Source organism: Pogonomyrmex barbatus, unplaced genomic scaffold (assembly GCF_055798465.1).
Source record: "Pogonomyrmex barbatus isolate J1 unplaced genomic scaffold, ASM5579846v1 scaffold11, whole genome shotgun sequence".
NCBI lineage: Eukaryota > Metazoa > Arthropoda > Insecta > Hymenoptera > Formicidae > Pogonomyrmex > Pogonomyrmex barbatus.
The window spans coordinates 6,347,352-6,367,020 of NW_028297107.1; the positions used below are offsets into that span (position 1 = coordinate 6,347,352).

The window sequence follows — 19,669 nt, forward strand, 5'->3', positions numbered from 1 at the left end:
ATTTCAGTTGTTTTGATATGTCGAGTTGTTGTTGTTTTTTTTTTTTTTCTCGGAAATATAATAATGAGATAATCTCAATAAGCACACATAGATATCGATAGATTTTTTTTTTTTTATAATTGGAACATCGATATATGAAGTGCAAAATGCTAGATGTTAAAGACTGAGAATACTAATGTGATCAGTAATAATTACATAATTAAACAATACAAAATAAATTTAAAACTAGAAAAAAGATTAAAGATTCCTGAATAATTTTATATGATAATCTAAAATACTGTTTAAATCATTGCAACAATATGATAGCAGGTAATAATATAAAATAATAAGATATTAGAGTGTAGAATTTCGAGAAATTTAAAAGATGAGATTTCTCAGAGAGAGGTTTCTTGTCTCCAAAAAAATTTTGCTAAGCGTATAAAAAAAAATCTAAAAAAATTACAAAGTCCAAAAAAAAAAGAAATAAATTCTTTAGTTTATTTAAGACATTTAAGTCGCACATGGGATGTGTGCTTATAAGAATGAACAATTAAATATAAATATTGAATTTAGATAATTAACTGTACATTACAGCACACTAAATCGTGCTTCCCTTTAGTGTGGATGAGTGAAAGTTTGGTCTCAGGCCGTCAGGGACATTTTCGACAAAATAGACGGGGAACGACCCATCGTAAAAATGTCAAAATAACAATATAACATATCAAAAGTCATTTATAATGGATGATAGAATATTTTAAGTATGTTCTTTGTAACAAATTACTTTAGCAATAATTAAATTATACAATTTGTTCATTGTTCAATAACGATTTTAAAAATTCAAATATTTTAATAAAGAACCAATAATAATAGGTCATTTGTAATACGTATAAGTGTGCGTGTTTATGTTTTGAACTAAACATTAATTACTAATGAATGATGGAAAATTATTAATGTGTAATTTTTTTCTAGTCCTAATTGTTATTGTGTTAATTGTAGTTGATGGGTCGATCCTTTTCATACATCGTACTCGCCAACGCATTCTGTGTCGAGTATGTGTACCGTTTATTGATACTATCGGGATTTTGTGTTAAGAGCTCGTAACCAATGTAAGTAGGTACAGTCCCCATAAGCATATTCAATGAAGCTTCCAGCCAGAAACGAAAAGGAGAATTCTTTGGGAGTGCCGTAATGTCAAAAAGCTTGGATATCGAGACATGCGAAATCCTATCTCCTGTACATTAATAAAGAAATAAACTCTTCTCTGTACGTTATAATTTTAACAACAGAGTCGATGTCATTTTAAACAGTCAGGATATTATTAATTTATTTTATTCCTATTTTATCGTTCGTTGTGCGCTATTATTCCAATTGTTCATTAATGCATTAGATGGCGCATGATGCTGATATAAGAAATACAATTATTTCTGTTTCATTTATTTTTATTAGAAACTCGTAGCAATACTCGATGTAGTGTCGCCAAAAATAATCGCATTTCCAATAATACGCAAAATTGTACGCAATTGTACACAATTTATTAAACATTATTTAAACAAGTATACTTAGCAAACGTACAAAAAAATTCGAAATATACGACGCAAGATCATTATAGACACACGTGAGATGATATATGACACAGCAACATTTCAGTGAATTTACACGTTATATGTTCATATTCTAAGCTGCTTGTAAAATCTAGAAAATATATCCGATACTTTTGTCCAAAATTTTTCAATCAAAAATTTTGAATAATACATTGGCTCATATTTTCATTACACATTTAGAGAACTAAACGTGATACGTATACGTATACGTGTTATATATCATATTAAATATGTTACTTTGTGAGCTACGACAAATTTCACAACAATCGCGTTTAGAATTAAATGTATAATGAGAATATAAATCAAAAATAAAATAAAATACAATTAATAAAGAATCAAGAATATCGATAATGACGGAAGCCAAAGTATTTTTTACGGATATTTAATAGTATTGTATATGCAGCTTTAAACACTAGATTTCCCTAAATATTAAAAGAATAATACAGGAATAATTATATATACATTCTTTTCTTTAAATTCTTAACGCTAGATTTTTATCTCATGGCACGTTGTTTAAATCAGTTTAAATCAAATTTTTTCATAAAGAATATTTCAAAAGAGGTAATGTAAAATGCTTCAACGATAGAGCTAATGTGGCAAGATCTTTTAAGCGTTCATGTGTCGAAATATAAAAATAAATATACATTTTAGTTAAACAAATAATAAGATAAAATAAGTCTAATCCTTCCTTCCTGATGTTGGAAATTAATATTGAAAAGATAAATAGTTTACAATATTAATTTAACAATATAAATTTATATTATAACAATATAAATTTATATTAAATGATATAAATTTCTCTTAAAATTTCAAAGTACTTTTTTCAACACCTTTGCGTTATACATAGTATAAGCGCAAGATTTCCTTTAAATCCTGATAGTAATTTTCTGTTTGTTTTTGTTTATTTCTACAGAGAATATTTCAGTATATCAACATAAACGGAGTATTTTAAATCTTTTGTGACAACCGTTTTAATAGCAAAAAAAAAATAAATTCTCAAAATGAAAATTTAATATCAAAATTCTAATATCAAAATGCCGAGACTATAGTTTTTAAATAATAAATATTTAAAGTTGACCAAACTCTTTAAAATTGGCGCATACAAATATTGGCTCATCACATAGCTATCAAAGTTAGTTTAGAAATTATAAATGAATGGCATCTTTTATATTTTCACACTACAATGTCTGAGAATGTGAATATGAGACAATTTAATCGGTCAACTTTTTTTAACATTTCTAATTAAAAAACTATTAAACTAACGGCGTTTAAAGTTCGATATTTCGATATTATTTCGATATTATTTTAAGATAATTTCAAGAATTTGCCGTTGTCACGGAAGCTCTGGAACACCCCGTATTTTAGTGTTAAATATTTTTCGATCAGTTTGGTGGATAAACTCTTCTCTCGCGCATATTGAAAAGCTATTGTTCAGCGAGATATCTTAATTTCCGATATTAACATGTTCGCTGCCATGATAAATCATCTCATTGGATAAAATTAAAATATTCACGCATGAGTACAACAGATATATTTTTTGTAAAACTAATATCTAAAAATAAGAGAAGATACTCAAGATAATCAAGTGTCAAAATAAAGAGTGCGATCTTAAAAATATGTCGGAGCAAAATGATGGAATATTATTTGCTCAGAGAGAATTTGAAGGAAACTTTAATCGGGCATAATGTGATGTACTATGTTGAAGCAACGCAGGCAAAAGTGGGGCTTGTCAAGGCAATCATTACAGAAGGTTGTTACTTCGACGGTCTTATTATTTTTAAATACCGTAATGTTATTTTCGTAACACCTCTTACAAGGTTTCCTTACTCGTCTAGCCGGTCCCTTCTTTCTTTGAATCTTATGACGTGACATGTTCCGTGTTACACTCGGACTTGGAGATCTATCATGATGCTCATCTTCTAGATAGTAGGTATCTAGGTAGGATCTAGTGGGTAGACATCTAGTCAGGTAGATTACCAATTCTTTTAGAGACTCTACAACAGACATACGATTTCGTACCATTATACTATGTGTATGATAATTTAGAATGTTATATGTAATAATTTGGAAGTTGATTTTTGTACGACTCAATCGGAATGAAATATTGTCACTTGGCCTGAGTATATCGAAAGAAAGAATCGCTGTTCGTTGTAATCTGTGACAGCTTTTAATGAATTCATTTATCATTTTTCTTTTTAAAGCGTATAATTTTTCTTTCAAAAGAATCTATCTCGCTTGTTCTTTCATTTTCAAATACTAACGTTATACACTAGACTGTATACGTTGTAATTTAGTTTTGTACGATATCGTCGGTGCGAAATTTTCGTCTGACAGCGAACATATTTTCAAATTTAATTTAAAAATTAAACTCGTTTTGTTAAACTTGAGAAATATTTGGGAAATAAATTCCTGTTATTTGCATCTAAGCTAAAGCTTAATTACGTTACAGTTGACTTTTTCATTATTTCATTATAAGTACTTAAGCCTCTTATAACGTGTCGATTAGTACACTTGGCTACAAATATCACGAGAAATCTGCTGTTAAAAATAGATATCTTTCTCGCGATAACAAGATATTTCGCGTAACGATCAACCTTGTGCAAAACCGTTGCGAGAGAAACGGCGGAAGAACCCGGAAGAAAAGCCGGAAGAGGCAAGGAAAGTGTCACGTCATCACTTTCGAAAGTTTGACTGGACGTCGAACACACTGAATGTGTGCTGACGCTTGTGGATGCGCAGCAAATGTGCCTTCATGTCGTAACTTCGACTGAAGATGCGCTGGCAAATCGGGCATCTGGTCTGGCCCGTGTGCAAGTCCTTGTGCAGTGTCAACGACATCGGGTGCTTGAAACCCTTCCAACAAATTCTACAGCGAAACAAGAGGCCGGCGTCCGCCGCAGCGCCGGACTGACCGTAATCGTCATCCGGGACGAGCTCGGCGACGCCGCTGGCAGAAACGGCGTCGGCGTCGTCGTCGTCGCCATCCGCGCCACGTTCTACAAAGAAAACAACAAACACACAACGTCACCATGCATTGTTAGCTACACAACGCCGGCGAATATCCGCGTTTTTTTTTTCCTCAATCCGAAGTCGCATCTCGAGAGTTAATACTGTGTTGCTATTCCCGATTTAATACTGTGTTGCTATTTCGAGAATTATCGCGCGTATCGTTTGCTTTCTCTCAGGGAAAAATTTTAATACCCATTCCGTGAAAAACTGTTTGGCTGATCGTCGGAGAAAAGGATTTCAACGCTGATTGTTCCAAATCCTGATTGTTCCAAAAAGTTGGAAGCACTTCTCGGTAAAATTTGCCGGAAATATCGAGCTACAGATAAATGCTAAGGTGAGACTTGTCATTCGAAATTATATGTGTAACTTTTCTATATTATATTTTAAATACACAAAATATAAAGTTCAGTAAAATCTGAATTTACTTATCTACGGTTATAATTTTCTAAACATCTCTTTCTTCATTTCGTCATAAAAAACATTATATTATTATCGTATATCACATCATCAGTATTTGAGTTAAAAACACTTTGAAAAATTATTTCTTCATAAATAAACTTACATTAATGTAATTCTCATTAAACAAATGCACACATTTTCGTTACATCATTATGATATTTAACAAATGTTTATCGTAATAAAAAAATATCTTGTGTATAATCTACAGGATATAATTGTTATATAAAAAATGCAAAACAAAATAAAATGAAATATAAGATAGAAAGTGCTTCCAAATATTTGCAAAGCGACGATATCATATCTCGTCTCCTCTCGCCAGTTCTTGGCGCCTTTTTCCTACGACGTGCGTGATAAGCGCAAGCTAAGTAGAGCAAGCCTAATCAGATCAGACAGAGGAAACAGAAGACACACGACACCATTGAAGAGAGATTCAGAAGCTCGTTAAGCCCCCAGGCGGTCGAAAATATCAGAGAAGGATTCGTTTCTCATGATTCCATCATTTTAAAGAACGTTCAATAACGTAAGCTCTTGTGTTCAAAAATAACTCTTAAGAAAAGCATATAGGTTCTTAAGGGTAGTGTCATACTTTTCATTAATACGTATTGCATTTCATATATTTCGGCTGCATATTTCATAAGTCATTTTAGCCATCGTTTATATATATAAAAAATTTATCTAGAGAAAATGTCTGTGTTTCTGTTTACGCATTACTTTTCAGCATGTAATTTTTAAATTAAATCTTCAATTTCAAATTAAATCTTTCAAGTCTTGAAACTCTAAAATAAATTTTCTAGAAAAGACTTTTCATGATCTGCTGTGACATTATAAAACTTGAGATATAATTTGTAAATATTACGATAAATGTGTTATTTTAATTAAAATAAGAATTTACTTGAAAGTTATTTTTTATAATAACTAATATAAATGATTGGGCATTTTAAAGCGAGACATTGAAGGAAAATCATGGTTAAAAACATTTAATCTTTTCATTTTTTTTAACATCGTGTAATCGATGAATATAATAGTCAGTCCATAGTTACTTGTAATGTTGCAAAATGTTCGATAATACTGCAATATGTTATTTATCTTATAGTTAAATTCGCGATGTTCCACACGAGAATCTAGACGATCTTACTTCGCAGAATAGCCGAACTTAATCCTATTTTGGGAGATCTTTGTAACTGTGCAAAGCGCATAATGCACCATATTAACTTGAGCAACAGTTACATCTGTTACAAACTGTACATATTGGATTGCTTGAAACTATCTTACAAATTTAGCAAATCTAATCATAAGAGCTGCCTTAACAAGTAGGAAATTGCTATTTTTTTTGTACTTAATATTTTCTTAATGAATCAGTTACATTTAGATCTTCGCGGTAACGAGATTCTATACGAGATCCTGAATATATTCAGCACACGTGACTGATAGAACTGACAAAAATGTCAATGTCATATCGTTTGTGTCAATAAGGCTACATATAACAGTCTTACGGAAAGAGTCGAAATTAAGATGGCATCATAAATCATAACTCGTAATTTATTGTTGCATTGTTATATTTTTTTGAATTTTTCGATGGTATGTACAACAGCAAACAATCTTGAAAAAATCTTTAAAAATTTTTAAAAAAGAAAATTTAAATGCATTAATTTGTTTAAGTTAACTTCTACGTTATCCTTTTACCGTATCTGATTTCGAAAAAAAAAAAAATGTTAATCAAATTCTTTGTGAAATTTTCGAATAAACGTCAAATTAATTTCGACTGCACTCTCGAGTGAGTGAAATGGTAATCTCATGTAACTTACAGCGCAATGTTTATATGAAATATTATAATTTAAAGTTAAAAATCATACTGCCGTTAATCGCAATCATTACTCAATAATAAGTAACAATATACATTATTAACATGCAAAAAAATATTTACGGACTGTCACATAATTAATGTACACATTTCATTCATCTCCATTATTGAATAGACTCTAATGCATAGTATTACACTTACAATCGTACATCGTTATAAATAAACGCTAGTTTGGCAATTAATAAACATTTTGTATGAAGCACACATTGTTTAATGCCTAAGCGGCGAGACACTAAAAACCGAAGTGAAAGAAGAACTCAAAAAATAATGCTGATGAATTTAAGGGACGTCACATTATGATATCCTGCTTTAAAGAATATATACCGTCATAATACTGTCAAGAAGAATATATAAAAAGATTCGTCAAAAAGATTCTAACAAGAAAGATATTTGATACTCGTAATATGACATAAATTTCTTAATTTCTTTAACTCGACATTGAATTTCTGATCACAATAAAAATTCAGATATTAACGATACTTTAATGATTTTTCAGACGACAAATTTTTTTAAACAAAATATATTTTATCAATATCAAATCATTTTCTTCTATCAATTTAGCGGAATCGATCCTACATTCTGTATGCATAAAGAAAACACAGAGGCTCGCGCACATCATATCAGTGTACAATGCTGATCAAAGCTCTCTCTTTCTTTCTCGCTTCCCTTTTTCATCCCTTCCTCTTTTTCTCTTTCGGTATGATGGACCTACATCGAGACTGTCTCTCTCACACCGATCTTCACTCCACTCGTAGCTCATACGATCGGTCCAATCGCAGAGCGGACGGAATATTAGTCTTTTTTTCGCTGCTGGCGGGGCGCTAAATTGGGGGTTGGTGCTAGGGGGGCGGGATATGCGGGATCGCACGCATTTTGTGATAGTCGACGAAGCATGGCCAGCGGCACAAACAGGCATTGCAGGGCCAGCATTTGAAGCGGGTTTGCCTGAGCTTGCCGCGTGACGTTACCATGCCGCGCTGCTTGCAGTGCACGCACACTTTCCCGTGGCCGTTCGCTTTGCTGAGGCTATGCGGCTGACCAGATACGTATGTAAACCCTCCTGGAGAGAAACACAGTGTTGTGGCCAACAACAACAACAACAACAATAACAAACACAATGCACGGTTGGGCTGTGTCGGGTTAGTCAGTTTTTTCTTAAGTAGTAGGCGCGGTAGGGGCATGCAGGCAATCATTAGTTATATAGTTATACAACAATGAAAAAAATAAAGAGACCTTTCCGTATATCATCCACCGGGTAACAATAATAAACCGTGATGACATCAGCAGCAACAGCATCAGCAGCAGCACCAATCCCCAGCACCAACCACATTAATCCCACAATCGCAGCAGCGGTAACCGCTAGAAAGCCGTGTCTACAGAATGTGTCTCATCGACGATCTGATAAACCAACAGGCTCCCTTTTTCAACGCGATCGTCATTGTTACATCGTGCGAATTACGACGCGTTTCACGCATACGATCACGTCGCCATATACTAAATTTTTAGCGCGCGGTCTTTGGTATCACCTTCTCCGGAGGATGAAATCACGCAATGCTTCTCTTTTTACGTACTTCCCCCCCTCCCCCTAAACATCAATCGATGATCTTAAATTTGATCGAAATTCATCATGGAGCAATATCAGCTCAAAAGAACACATGGAAAAATTGATCCACGTGAAGATATTTAAACAAATGAAGATTAGCGCTTCCAAGTTTGTTTCAGACTTCGTTTCTTTGAGTCTTTCGATTTTTTTTTTTTGGTAGGTTTATTATCGTAGTATGATGGAAAACAATCGTAAGATAATTTAAATCATTCCTTTTGTAAATCGAATGGTCTTCGAAAGTTTCATAGTTCTTTTGCAGAATCTTCCAAAGAAGACTGCGTTTTCTCCGCTCATCAGCCATCACAACAAAACCTTCTGTAGTTCAAAAGGGAAATCTCTTTTTGTTACGATCGATGATGCTGGAACGAGGACGCTGATTGCACATAATTGATTGGGACGCTCGCGTATCCAGCCTCCTGTGTTTCTCAATGGCGAGCTTCGTCGACCTCCTGCTGAGAGATCGATATCCCGACGAGGTTTGCTTTTATCGCAAACAGAAAGGCGGCGCCGATTCGCCTTTCTTTATCGTAGGTTCATCGTTGTACCTTGCCTTGCGTTGAAATAACTACGCGAAGTTGGTTCACTCTTTCGAATGCAAAACGCAAATTTCCACACAAACACTCATCGTTCGTTTTTAGTGTAATTTAATTTTATTCCTCAGCTTAGATTATGATTTCTTCGATAACATGACGCGTCGCAAATCTCGCGATAGCCATCGACAGGGCCATCGACGAAACACTCGCGTGTCAAAATAATTTTCAAAAAAACAATTCAATATCTTGGAAATAAAGAAATAATTGCTTGAAAATAGAAAACATTCATAGAATACCCTTCTACTTCCAAGTCGTCCCAATTGACCCAAGAGATTGCTGTAATCAATAAGACTAGCATTCATTTAATGGTTTCTATCTCTTATCTCCTCACGAGACAAAGATTTGTGAATCCAATATTATCCTTCAACTTACTGATATTAGAAATTTATTTTTTTTTTTTTTCTAATTGCAAATCACGGTAAAATTCATTAAATGTTTCATATCCAAGATATCGTATTGTTCAATTAATACAGTCCGCAGCTTCAGAGATTCATAATTAAGATTCAGTTGGTGAGAAAGACCACGCGACGAATCGGCTTGAAAGCGAAACGCAACGGGTCATATTATTACGCGGAAACGTCTACATAAACGATAATAAACGTTAGCACTTGAAATGAAGGAACAAGCTTTTTGATATCTTTGTGACTACTAATAGAACTCATGCTTCTGCTTTAGCGAAACGTTGTGATCTAGTATTACCTACCTGCCGAAATGCTTATTTCTGTTATTTCTTTTCTTTCTTTTCATTCTTTCTCCGGCCGTATATATTTGCAACCGAAAAATTTCGATGTTAAGAAATCTCGGATGTTAAGAAATATTCACAATCTCCAGACTCATGAGATTCTCAAGGAAAATGCATCGCACGTCGATAGCCTTTCAAAATCCGTCACTACTCTCCATCTATTCTCTCATTGTCGTTATGTTTTAATCCAAATATGTGATTAACTAATAATAAACATATAATAGATATAATGATGCACGAAGATAATTTTCTCCTTATAGATTTACTTATTAACAAAATTGAATAAATGTCAAATATTAAAATTTATACAGACGACAATTCAATATCAAAATCTTGATATTTTATAAGAAATATTCTTTACCCACCTTCTTGCGAACATGCATTTAATAAACAAATTCATAAATACAAATGTAAATAACAAATTAAATTACAAATGTAAATGTAAATAATCCAAAAATATCTGTTTACTTTGATATAACTGTTACAAAACACAATCTTATCCTTATTTTAAGATATTTTCAAACTTGGTTTTCACATTTGATCACATTTGTAAAAATATCTAAAATTTTCAATATTAACACAACATCAATTTTCTTAGAAATCTATTACTAATATCAACGAAGAATAATATCAGAAATGACGGATTTTGGAAGAATATTGGATCCAACTGATCATTATATTTCCCATATGCATTCATTTACCATGGAATTTTATATAAGGAGAGAAAGAATTGTTCTCGGGTTATCAAATATAAAGGAAAGATTGCACGCGCATGCCACTGTCACCAGAGCACCACCATCACCTGACTACTTCAGAATTAGTTCATATTCACGCGAAGGTATATTTCGCGACAGAGTAACATTTTGTCACATTCTGTAAATTAATTTCAACACTGATCGATTCTGATCCGGCAGGGATCATACAATCGCAAGAAGATCCTAATTCGAGAAACATTCGAACGAAATTCACAATTATATCCGAGATGGAATAATTTTCATAAAATATTATATAGTATATAAAAAAATGTATTAACTTATTCTTATACGGTTGCGTTAAAATTACCTCGGAATATCTTCAACCGGAGATATTATTTTATCTTCGTAACTCTATATATTGAGCTGTTAATTAAAAGTAAATAAATTTAGACGAAATTATTTTCATCGAAGCGTAAAACTTAAAGTTTTGATCTAAAGATATTCGTTTATCAAAACGATTGTATTCAAGATACTTGGAGTACATGGTTTTTCTTAAATAAAAAATTAAATTATATATGTATATATACGACATTTAGTATTAAAAAAAAAAAAGTTCTTGAAATTATAACAAATTTTATTTCATTATATTATAGAATAAATTTTTCAAAATAAACTTTACCAAAACTTATTTAGCGAATACTAATTCTCGGTATTTCGTTCTTACGGTTGAAAACCCGATATTTAAGATTAACGTTACATGCAAATAAATAATGTGTGTGTGCGTGTAATAGGATTTGCGCTATACATATGAATTAGATATTTTACGAAAAAGTTGCCTTGAACCAGTATCGAAAGGTATTTCTTATTTTAGTATATATATATATATATATATATATATATATATATATATACATAGAGATATGTTTACAGTTAGTGCGCATGAGGAATAGTGGTGGCTTTGATCAAGTTATTGAAAAAAAGGAATGTTGATGATTGTCGGCACACATACAACACTTGGCAATGCTTACTAGTATCTACAGTTCAACCTACACCCGAGTGCCTGTACCATACATTTACATCCAAAACACCATGCACTCTGTACATTAAGAGTAAATCTCGATATAATCGGTGGAAGAAAAAGTAGTTGTCCCTGTTATAAAGCAGGGAATATATCACGCATATTTATCAAAGTTAATATTTAGAAATTTGCTATAATAATGCTGTGAACCTGATTCCATTCAAAAATGCAAGAGTGATCAGTTAAAAAATAAAGAAACAATATTTTATAAAGCATTGTAAAAAACTATTAAAATTTTAATAGCGATATATATTATAGGATAAAACATAATGCCAGTTTTGTAAAATTGTGAAAAGCGTTATCAATTATTTATTATCCTTAAAGATTTTGTTATTAGTAAGAACCAGGTCCACATTAGGAAGGAAAAGTTACGATTAAAACCTGAAATTTTTTCTTGAAATACTTATCGTTGTTAAAGTAATAACAAACATCTTCACATTGTCTTTGAATAGAACCTAATCTCTTCCTCTAATTTTTATTTGTGTGCGTGTATAAGTAATGCAAAGCTGCATAGCTACCAAACCATTGTACAGTTTGATGTGAAAACTCAATCAACTAACTACCCCTCAAACTGAATAGATCACAGTATCACAATAGGAAAGAATTATCTTCCTTCTTATTGTAATCAAAACAATTGTTGCAGAACCTTAATTCATGAAATCAAGTACTCTTCTAAATGTAATTAAAACTTCATGTATCAAGGTGTTTGTTGTTCTGGTTTTGTACCCACAATACATGCAGTTAATCCATCACCACTGAAGTTAGAATGCATTCGTGTATCGTAGAATAGTTCGTAATTGAAATTAATTATGTAAAATTTTCTTATATTAATATTCAAAGTATCAAATCTTGATATATATAGGAAACTTACAACTTATTGCAAACTTAGAACTTATGTGGATCATGTGGATACAAAACTTGAAAGTTTATTGTACTGCTATTACTATGGATATATATCATATCACTAATATTTTGTGAATCACAAATGATTAAATATTAAATTTAAATAAAAATAATTTGTTATTTCTATTACATGTATACTATATGTATAATTTACAACTTTTGGTTTAAATTATACATTAGATGTTAATTTTCAAGCTCTAAATGAATAATCCACTATTAATTTGATGAATCTATTATACAATCTATATATGTAATGGATGTGTGTGTGTGTGTGTGTGTGTGTGTGTGTTATATATCTGCAAAACACTTAACTGTAATAGCAGAACAATAGACCATGTTATAATTCGTAAGTAATGACAAAAGATAGACAATCACTTACCCTGTACTGCATCCTGCGTTGCCCTTTCTCCCGAAGTACTTGGTTTAGATAGCAGGTGTCCTAATAGACAAAAAAACCGTTAAACTATATAAAAAATTATATTGAGTAACTGGTCAAAATGGATAAGGTGAAAAATTTTTTAATGAATTCTGGAAATTATCATATACGAAGCTACTTACCAACATCTGATTGATGTTTATTGTCTAAACCATCCGATGTCGACTGATTCGAGTAGAATGTTTGAGTGATATCGGGTTTCTGTTCATGATCAGGCGTGGTCGACGATGTATCGTCAATGTTGATTTTGTTCAATGCATTATCGCCTATACTCTGATCTTCATAACTACAACTGCTACCATCTTGCTCCAAGTATTCCGGCATCTCTAACTTCAAGTTCGGCATAAGAGGAATTATTTCGACTGGATCAGAACCCGGTCCCGTTTGATTTTCCGACGTTTTTCCATCGCAATCCTTCGCATTGATCCCCGCTGAATTCTTCTCCGCATTCATATTTGCACTTTCTCGAATTTTTCTCCTCTTGTTTGGCGGTATTTCAGGTTGCAATTCAACGGCATGGTATGGCATCGGAGATGATGGGGATTTATTCCTCTTACTATCTCCTGTAGATTTACCAGAAGTGTTTTGCAACTGAACTTCAGGCTCATTGGGAATTTCTATGTCATCCTAAAAGATAATATACAAGAATACCAAATAGGCTCAATGATAGAGCATTTGCCTGTCGAGTAAAAGATGGAGGTAGAATTCGATTCGAGATATTATTCTACATATGACATTTTAACATAACAGAATATTTTTGTGAAGAAAAATATTCTGTTAAAATATAGATAAAAGTATTATAGATAAATATTAAACATGAAATTAATCCCAAAATAACTGACTAAACTTGAGAATGAACAGAATATGGTTCTGGTATCATTTCTTGTGAGCGATCGTGGTAGACAGCACATTTTATAACATTGATGAAAAACTTACTCTTTCTTTCTATTAAAATGTTAAATCTTGCAACAAAATCAAATAGAGATGTTTTAAAAGTTACAATATTACATGTTAATAATTCACCTCTACTAAACTGTCGTCCTTTCCTGTGCCATCTGTAAGGCCCTGCACTGCCAAAAGTTCTGCTGTTGTCAAGAAACTTGCTAATTGTTCTTGAACAACGTTCACTTCGCCTTGGTACATAAAATCTACCAAGGCAGCCAAGTCATCAAATTTAACATTGCGAAATATTATGACAGGGTGCTGGCATGGATTTTCCTAAAATATAACAAATTATATAATAATACATACATATACATACATACAAAAAAATTTTTTTTCTACATTTAAATGAACAAGATGAATAGATCCAAATTATATTTACCTTGAACAAATCTCTAAAGTATGTACTGCAGGCTGACAAAAGCATTTTATGTGCTCTAATCCTTTTGCCTTCGCAACTTAGAGTAACATCTACAAGATCTTCGTCTGTCCTTAATGTGTCGAAAGCACAAGTAATATGTTTCAGATAATTGTTCCATCTAAGAGAAAACTGTTGACTGGAACCCATTCTGTTTTTCTGAGAAAAAAATCAATTTCTTATTAAATTACCAAAGTCAATGTTCGTAACATGTACATTTATATGACTAATTTTAATAAAAACGCATAGTGTATAATAAAACAAAATAAAAATAAATTAATATTTATCATGTTGATAATTATCTTTTATATTGACTGTACTAGCATAATATATTTATAGAAAAACAATTCATTTGTATACAAGAAAACTTGATACTCACGCGGCAACAACGCGTACATATAAGAACAGAATTGTCAATTTTTCCAAAAAAAAAAGAAAAAAAAAAGAAAAAATCGCAAAGTACGGATATAATTATGTAGCAAAAAACAAGAATCCTAAACAAGCGTCAACATAAACCAAGCAATGAAAAAGATTATCCAGAATTCCGATGTTATCCAGCAAGACCTATTTACCTTGACTGTCTCCTCGGGGATTGTAAAATGAGCGAAAACGAGAAATCCCAAGGGGGAGTGTTGTACCGCGACAGCACGCGCGGCGAGGAATACCAGAATGCGGCTTGCGAGACCGATTCGCGAACAGATCGAAGAGAAGGAGGAGGCGGTGGTGGTGGACGGCACGGCCGCGCTACCGATCGCGCGAACAGCAGACTAGCCGCGTACTACGCGCAAAACAAAAACTATAAACAGCCGAGCTGACCACGCTCTCATGACACCATGGAAGCAACACCGTTGTGGGACCTCGCGTACTCGTACTCCGCGTTCCCCGCTATCTTCTTTTTTTCTTGCTTTTTTTTTCTTCTCTATCACTCACTCGCTCACTCGCACTCCCTCTCTTTCTCTTTTTCACACCCACGGCAACTCGTGCGATCTCAGTGAGCAAACCGCGTGTCGCTACGCAAGTGCATCGTGGCGTGTTGCACGTTCGGGAAACTGTCCCGCGACGAATCCGCGTCGTGTTCCTTCACAACAAGCGACACTTCGTAGGCGAGTGACAGCTGGCGGCCATTTTCAGTACGGAGATACGCGTATGTACGAGATACGCGAGGAAGCCCGATCACCCTCCCTTTACCCCGTCTTCACCCCGTGACCCGCAACCCATTGTGGGGTCACACGACGCGCGCGATTCGTGCAACGTTCACGCGGTACGGACAGGCGCGTGTGACTCGTTTATTGGTCGATAGATGCGGGTATGTTCATTGCGCTTCCTCCGAAACGCATTAAAATGACACTTTTTTGTTCATTAAGAAAAACCTGATCGCCAATTTGTCAATAATTATATTTTTTTTCTATTTGAGTATTTACGAAAGTCTACAGTTACATGTTTGTTAAAACAATTAATACAAAATAAATGGCTAATAAAAGTCAAACGCGAATATTAATGCGTACAATTTTAATAATAATTAACCCAAATACATGTGTTACTCAAATAAGGGCCGTGGCACATAAAAAAATTTAAGCAGTAAGGGCCATGCCACATCTCAGTCCACAATAAGTATTTAATCTTTAAGCCGTAAGAAATTGACCAATCATAGTCGATTATTTTTCTCATATTCGATTATGATTGGCCAATTTCTTAAAGTTTAAATCACCTATTGTGGATCGTCACTTATGTATCACTTATGGCCCTAACTTCAATGGTGGCTTGATTAATGGGTCTGTTCTTTTTAGCTAAATTAACTGCATTAGTTCAGAGTTAATCTTTCTTCTTCTGATGCACAGATGTCTATACCTTTAATTATATAAATATGGACTGCTAGTAGCTCACTTCACTCGTAACGCCAACATTAATTTGGACAGTGGCTACCATGTCCCACGAACTAAAATGCGTGACGTCATTGAAGCGTGAGTGATTGGTCAGTGCATATCAGTTCATATTATTTCATTTGACGATTATATACGAAACTTGCATATTCTTGAAAACCATAAATAGGAGTTAATTAAATTGATTGCACAAACTTATTTAAACGTAATAATGTTAAAATGCCGTACTTCGAAGCGTGTGAAACAAAAAATAAACATAATTTTTTCATTCGACACACGTTGACAAAAATTGTTATATTTGAAGGACAAAAATTATATTTTTATATATTTTATATTTTGTTTTTAATTAGTACATGATTTTATAAATTATTATATAATTTTTATAAAATGTTATTAGGTGTACAAAAAAGTTCTGAGCTTTTTTTTGTAAAATTCAATCTTTATTCAAAAACAAACAAAAAAATATTAATCAACGAAATATTCCCCGTTTGCATCAACGACCTTTTGCCATCTTTCGGGTAGCTTACGAATTCCTTGACGATAGAAGCTCATCGGCTTCGAAACGATAAAGTCATCAATGCATTTTCGTATCTCTTCAAATCTCACGAAATGTGTATCAGCCAAATGATGCTGCAGCGACCGGAATAGATAGTAATCGGAAGGCGCCATGTCTGGGCTATACGCCGCGTGCGGGAGAAGTTCCCAGCCTAACGCAAAGATATGGTCCTGAGTCGCTTTCGCAACATGTGGTCGAGCATTGTCATGAAGCAAGATCACTTTACGACGTCTTTGGCCAGTAAATGGCCTCTTTTCTTCTAATGCATCGCTCAAATTGGTCAATTGTTGTTGGTAGCGGTTTGCCGTGTATTGTTTCACCCGGTTGTAACAACTCGTAATACAACACACCTTTCCAATCCCACCAGATACAGAGCAAAACCTTCTTGGCGTGGATATTGGGCTTTGACGTCGATGTCGAAGGTTGACCAGGGTCAACCTATGATTTTCTACGTTTAGGGTTATCATAAAGAATCCACTCTTCATCGCCTGTAATGATTTTGTGCAGAAAATCTTTTTTCCGGAACTTTAAAAGCAAAATGAGTGCAGTGTCACGCCGACGATTTTTGTTGTCTTCGGACAATTCATGCGGAAACCCATCTGCTTTCCTTCCGAATCTTTCCCATCGTATGTAAACGTACGGAAATGATTTGCTGCGTAACGCCAAGCTGTTCTGCAAGCTCCTTTTCAGTTTGCGCAGAATTTATATCCAGCAGTGCTTGCAATTCGTCCGTTTCAATCTTTTGAGGGCGTCCAGCACGCGGTTCATCTTCAAGACTGAAATCTCCTTAGCAAAATTTTTGATACCATCTTTTACATGTAGCATGACTTACAGCGTTCTCTCCATATGCAGCACAAATCATTGCAGTGGCTTCAGCAGCATTTTTCTTCAGATGAAACGCGAAGTGGATGGAAAATCGAATATGTTCTTTTGTTATTGCCATCGTGAACACTATTGATTTTTGAGGTCATGTGCATCAAACTCCAAACCGTATGGCATTTTAGAAGGCCAAATGTCAACGCTTTAAAATCGCAAAAAGGCGGGAAGATATATAAAATTTAAATTGTTATTTCGATTGTATGAAATCTAAAGCTCAGAACTTTTTTATACACCTAATAATAAAATATATCTGTTTATTTATAGAAATCCTTATTTCATTTTTTAATTATCCGTTATTTGGAACACGGGGCAGAGCCTAAATCTTGAAATATTTCGATCCAATGTTACAACAGGCATACGTTTTTAACATGAAAACATCTAATATAGGAATAATTTCTTTATAATATCGACAAAAGAACATATCTGCAATAAAACTTAATCCAATAGAATTTGTACAAATAATGGATTATCAACAAATATGTAATGTTTTTAAGCTTATATAGTTCTTTAAATAAAAAAAAACTGAATTGATTACCTAGAATTCCGGGTTCGGTATTACGTTATTTGAATGCAACGAAGACATTTTTTTGCAGATAAAGAATGCGTTCCATTTCTCGCATAATACGCGTGATATATCATTTATCCTTATCACAATACATTAAACAAGAATAAATGATGCATTATGCGTATCATGCAAAAAACGGAACGCATTCAAAATGACAATAATGACCGGAATGTATATTAGTACCACACTTAAAAAAATAATTTTGCTTGATATGTTGGCGTTATTGACGTCCGACACGGCCAAACTTAAGATTGAGCAGTGTTACGCAGTGTCGTTCTGTGTCTCTCTGTCATAATGGAAAGCACCAGTGTAGACACTGTGTTACACAGTGTCGCCTGTGTATGTGTTGAAAAGCACCCAGAGAAGATTACAGCTACGTTAGGATTAAGTGACCGTAGTACATATACAATTAGTTATTAAAAGATGTATATAATACTGTACCAATAAAATAATTTTCATTAGCTATAAAAGCTATGAAACTATGTTTCATGATTTCACTTTCCACGCATCCAAGCTACATAATCGTTATATGTGAAAAGTTTCACGTGAACTGTCAATCATGTAACTACGTTTTTCACTTTTCATTTTTCACTTTTTATTTTTCATTTTTTCATACCTTGACATTTACCTTATGTAAATTAACAAATACAATAAGGATTATTCGAAATTTTTTATTTGCATTTAATTCATGTATAAGTTTATTTCCATTGCCAATATATGTATAACAAATATGCAAAACACAATTATTAAATATAGAAAATATATATTTATGATATGTGTATATATTGTTATATATATTTATTAAAAAATAAAATTTCAGATAAAAATTATAGAGTTCAAACAAATCCATTAATTGAAAGATTATTTATAGTTGTGTGTGTGTGTGTGTGTGTGTGTGTGTGTGTGTGTGTGTGTGTGTGTGTGTGTGCAATAATTACAAAAGTTATAAATCAGCAGAGTACAAATTAATTCATTTTTCATAAGTAACAAGAAATGTAAACTAGATCTAACTTTTTAATTATGTTAAAATAAATATTATGGTTTAAATAATACAATGAATAATACCTTTTTGTATGTTTTGGAAATCTAAATAGTGTTTCTTTTTTCCTTTGTTTAGTACTTGTACTTTCACAATTATTAAATAAACATCGATATCCACTTCTTTTATTCATGTTTATGTAAATTTACTGTGATTATACTACGGTTACATTAAGGTTATACACAATTTTTTTGAACCGTCATATTGTTGAGTGTGCATTTCCGTCATGCGCGAGTGACAACCATTTCGGATATTGAGCAGAGTGAAGCTACTGTATCTACATACTGTGGCTGCGTTCCGATATTCACTGTCAGTACTGAAAATCTATAATACATGTAACCTAAACTATATATTTTCAGCACTGACAATGAATATCGGAACGCAACCCAAGAGAGCAACTTACATATCAGTGTGTGAATCGGGCCGGGTTT

At 33.2% G+C, this 19,669-nt stretch overlaps 1 protein-coding gene across 7 annotated transcripts in view; it reads right to left on the reverse strand.

The window, feature by feature from the left end:
* LOC105429542 (uncharacterized) overlaps window positions 1-15,522 on the reverse strand; it is a 32,697-nt gene extending 17,175 nt beyond the window's left edge. For 3 of the 7 annotated variants that reach the window (XM_089071296.1, XM_011642582.3, XM_011642583.3), the window contains exons 1-5: window positions 14,892-15,522; window positions 14,284-14,478; window positions 13,983-14,177; window positions 13,082-13,586; window positions 12,903-12,962 (exon numbers count right to left, since the gene is read on the reverse strand). In XM_089071296.1, the coding sequence (XP_088927422.1) occupies window positions 12,903-12,962; window positions 13,082-13,586; window positions 13,983-14,177; window positions 14,284-14,469 (946 nt within the window). In that variant the 5' untranslated portion in view covers window positions 14,470-14,478; window positions 14,892-15,522. The other 4 variants (XM_089071297.1, XM_011642584.3, XM_011642586.3 and 1 more) reach the window with 4 other exon arrangements.
* Between the last annotated feature and the right edge of the window lie 4,147 nt (window positions 15,523-19,669).